General features: G+C 32.4%; 1 protein-coding gene across 1 annotated transcript; it reads left to right on the forward strand.

Moving 5' to 3' along the window:
* The first annotated feature begins 597 nt into the window (after positions 1-597).
* On the forward strand, positions 598-1,558 carry DEFB113 (defensin beta 113). The gene is made up of 2 exons (XM_030929589.1): positions 598-655; positions 1,356-1,558. Exons 1-2 carry the CDS (start codon positions 598-600, stop codon positions 1,556-1,558), a joined length of 261 nt encoding a protein of 86 aa, XP_030785449.1.
* Positions 1,559-1,901: the final 343 nt, after the last annotated feature.

Genomic DNA, 1,901 nt, shown 5'->3' on the forward strand with positions numbered 1-1,901 from the left:
AATATACATGATGGAAACCCATCACACAATTGAGAGAATGAGGAGGAGGGTGGAGGCTGAGAGAAAGAGCTCTGTCATCGTATAACCTGATAATCAATCTCTGTTCCACCAATGACTACATATATAATTTGTAAGCCATTAGATAATCTGCATGACAGTTTTCTCAATTGGAAATCAAGAAGTTCCAATGTTATAGAATTTGCCATGAGAATTAATCCATATAAAGCACTAACAGCCCCTGGTACATAATAAATACTCAAAAAAGCATGTAGCTGAAAATGTAAATGATATTGATTATGTGCTTTTAATTATTTACTGACCAAGAATACTTTAACCCCCTTGTTACAAATATGAAACGAATTCATGTTTGGCTCACCGAGGTTGTAACAGCACTAAACTCTCTACTACACTTGTTTGCTATTTCACAATACTTACATGAATATGCACTCAATCAGGAAAGGCAGCATTAATCAGAATTGTAATCATGCCAAGAAGGCTATAAAAACAAGAGCCCATCTTTCTTTTACCAAAGACTAGCTCAACTCCGAGACATTTTGAGATCTGTCCCAACTTCTCTCAAGTGTAACTGCATCAACAATGAAGATACTTTGTATTTTTCTGACTTTTGTCTTCACTGTGTCTTGTGGTCCATCAGGTAATATTTGTTATTATAGAAAAGATACAAAGGGCAAAATATTCTTATAAATGCTTTACTCTGAAAATAATAGAAACAAATACATTATTCTTAGGAGATTTCATATGACCTCCTTATAAGGCAATTTATTTTTTCATGGAGGAAGAAATGAATAGAACTGGTAGTTGAGAAAATAATAAAAAAAAAATTTCCCTGAGATGTAGAATTAAATGTATTTATTTTGTTGTTTTGTGTGATGACACTAAGTTTTTAGATACTTCCTACTGCCTTCTGTTTCAAAATCAATTTTACCAAGTGATATTGTAGCTACTGTCAAAATTAAGCTTTTTACAGCCAACCTAATGATTGGTAGGGGTTGAGAGAAAAGGGGTTAGAGGTGGATGATTATTTAGAAAACAAAACATGTAGACTATTTCTTCCATGTCTTTTTCTCTTTACTCTGGAGGAAGCATACAGAAATTAGATATTTAAAAATGTTCTATTTACAAAATGATAATTTAAAAAGTTGGTGACAAAAGCAGTATTGTTGGATAAATAAGTATATTATACCAGCTGATAGAGGGAAAAATTTAATAGAGTTGCTTGGGCATGATTTCAGGAACAAAATGGTTTAACTCTACATTTTAAAGAGTTTACTTTATTCATCTCTGTATCTAAGGATATTAAATCTGGACTTATGTTCATAGCTACTTTTTCTTAGTTCCACAGAAAAAAACAAGAGAAGTTGCAGAGAGAAAAAGAGAATGTCAACTTGTTCGTGGTGCCTGCAAGCCAGAATGCAACACCTGGGAATATGTACATTATTACTGTGATGTTAACCCCTGCTGTGTGGTACGGGACTACCAAAAGCCAATCATAACAAAATCACTACTAAATTCTACCGAAAATAAATTACAATTATAAAACACTGTATAACACTACATCATAATAATATTATTAATAAAAATGAATTTTTGCTATCTATCAATCTATATTTAAGTGATTGATCTCTGGCATTCTAGATTACGCAATTATATCATGTCTGGAGAGTTCAGTGTTGACTTAGTGCAAGAGAAATAAAGAAAAAAAGAGTGGTAGCATCTTCTTCACTAAATTGGCAGAAGTTTATCTCCACCCACGTGACAGAGGATTTTTGATCCTTTTTCTCTTCATCTCTGACCTATTTATTTGCCTGGTATAGAAACATTTATTTCCACATGATCTTTGAGATACTAAACATAAATTATGGTTTATATACCTTCTTATA

This window comes from Rhinopithecus roxellana, chromosome 4, assembly GCF_007565055.1.
Source record: "Rhinopithecus roxellana isolate Shanxi Qingling chromosome 4, ASM756505v1, whole genome shotgun sequence".
NCBI lineage: Eukaryota > Metazoa > Chordata > Mammalia > Primates > Cercopithecidae > Rhinopithecus > Rhinopithecus roxellana.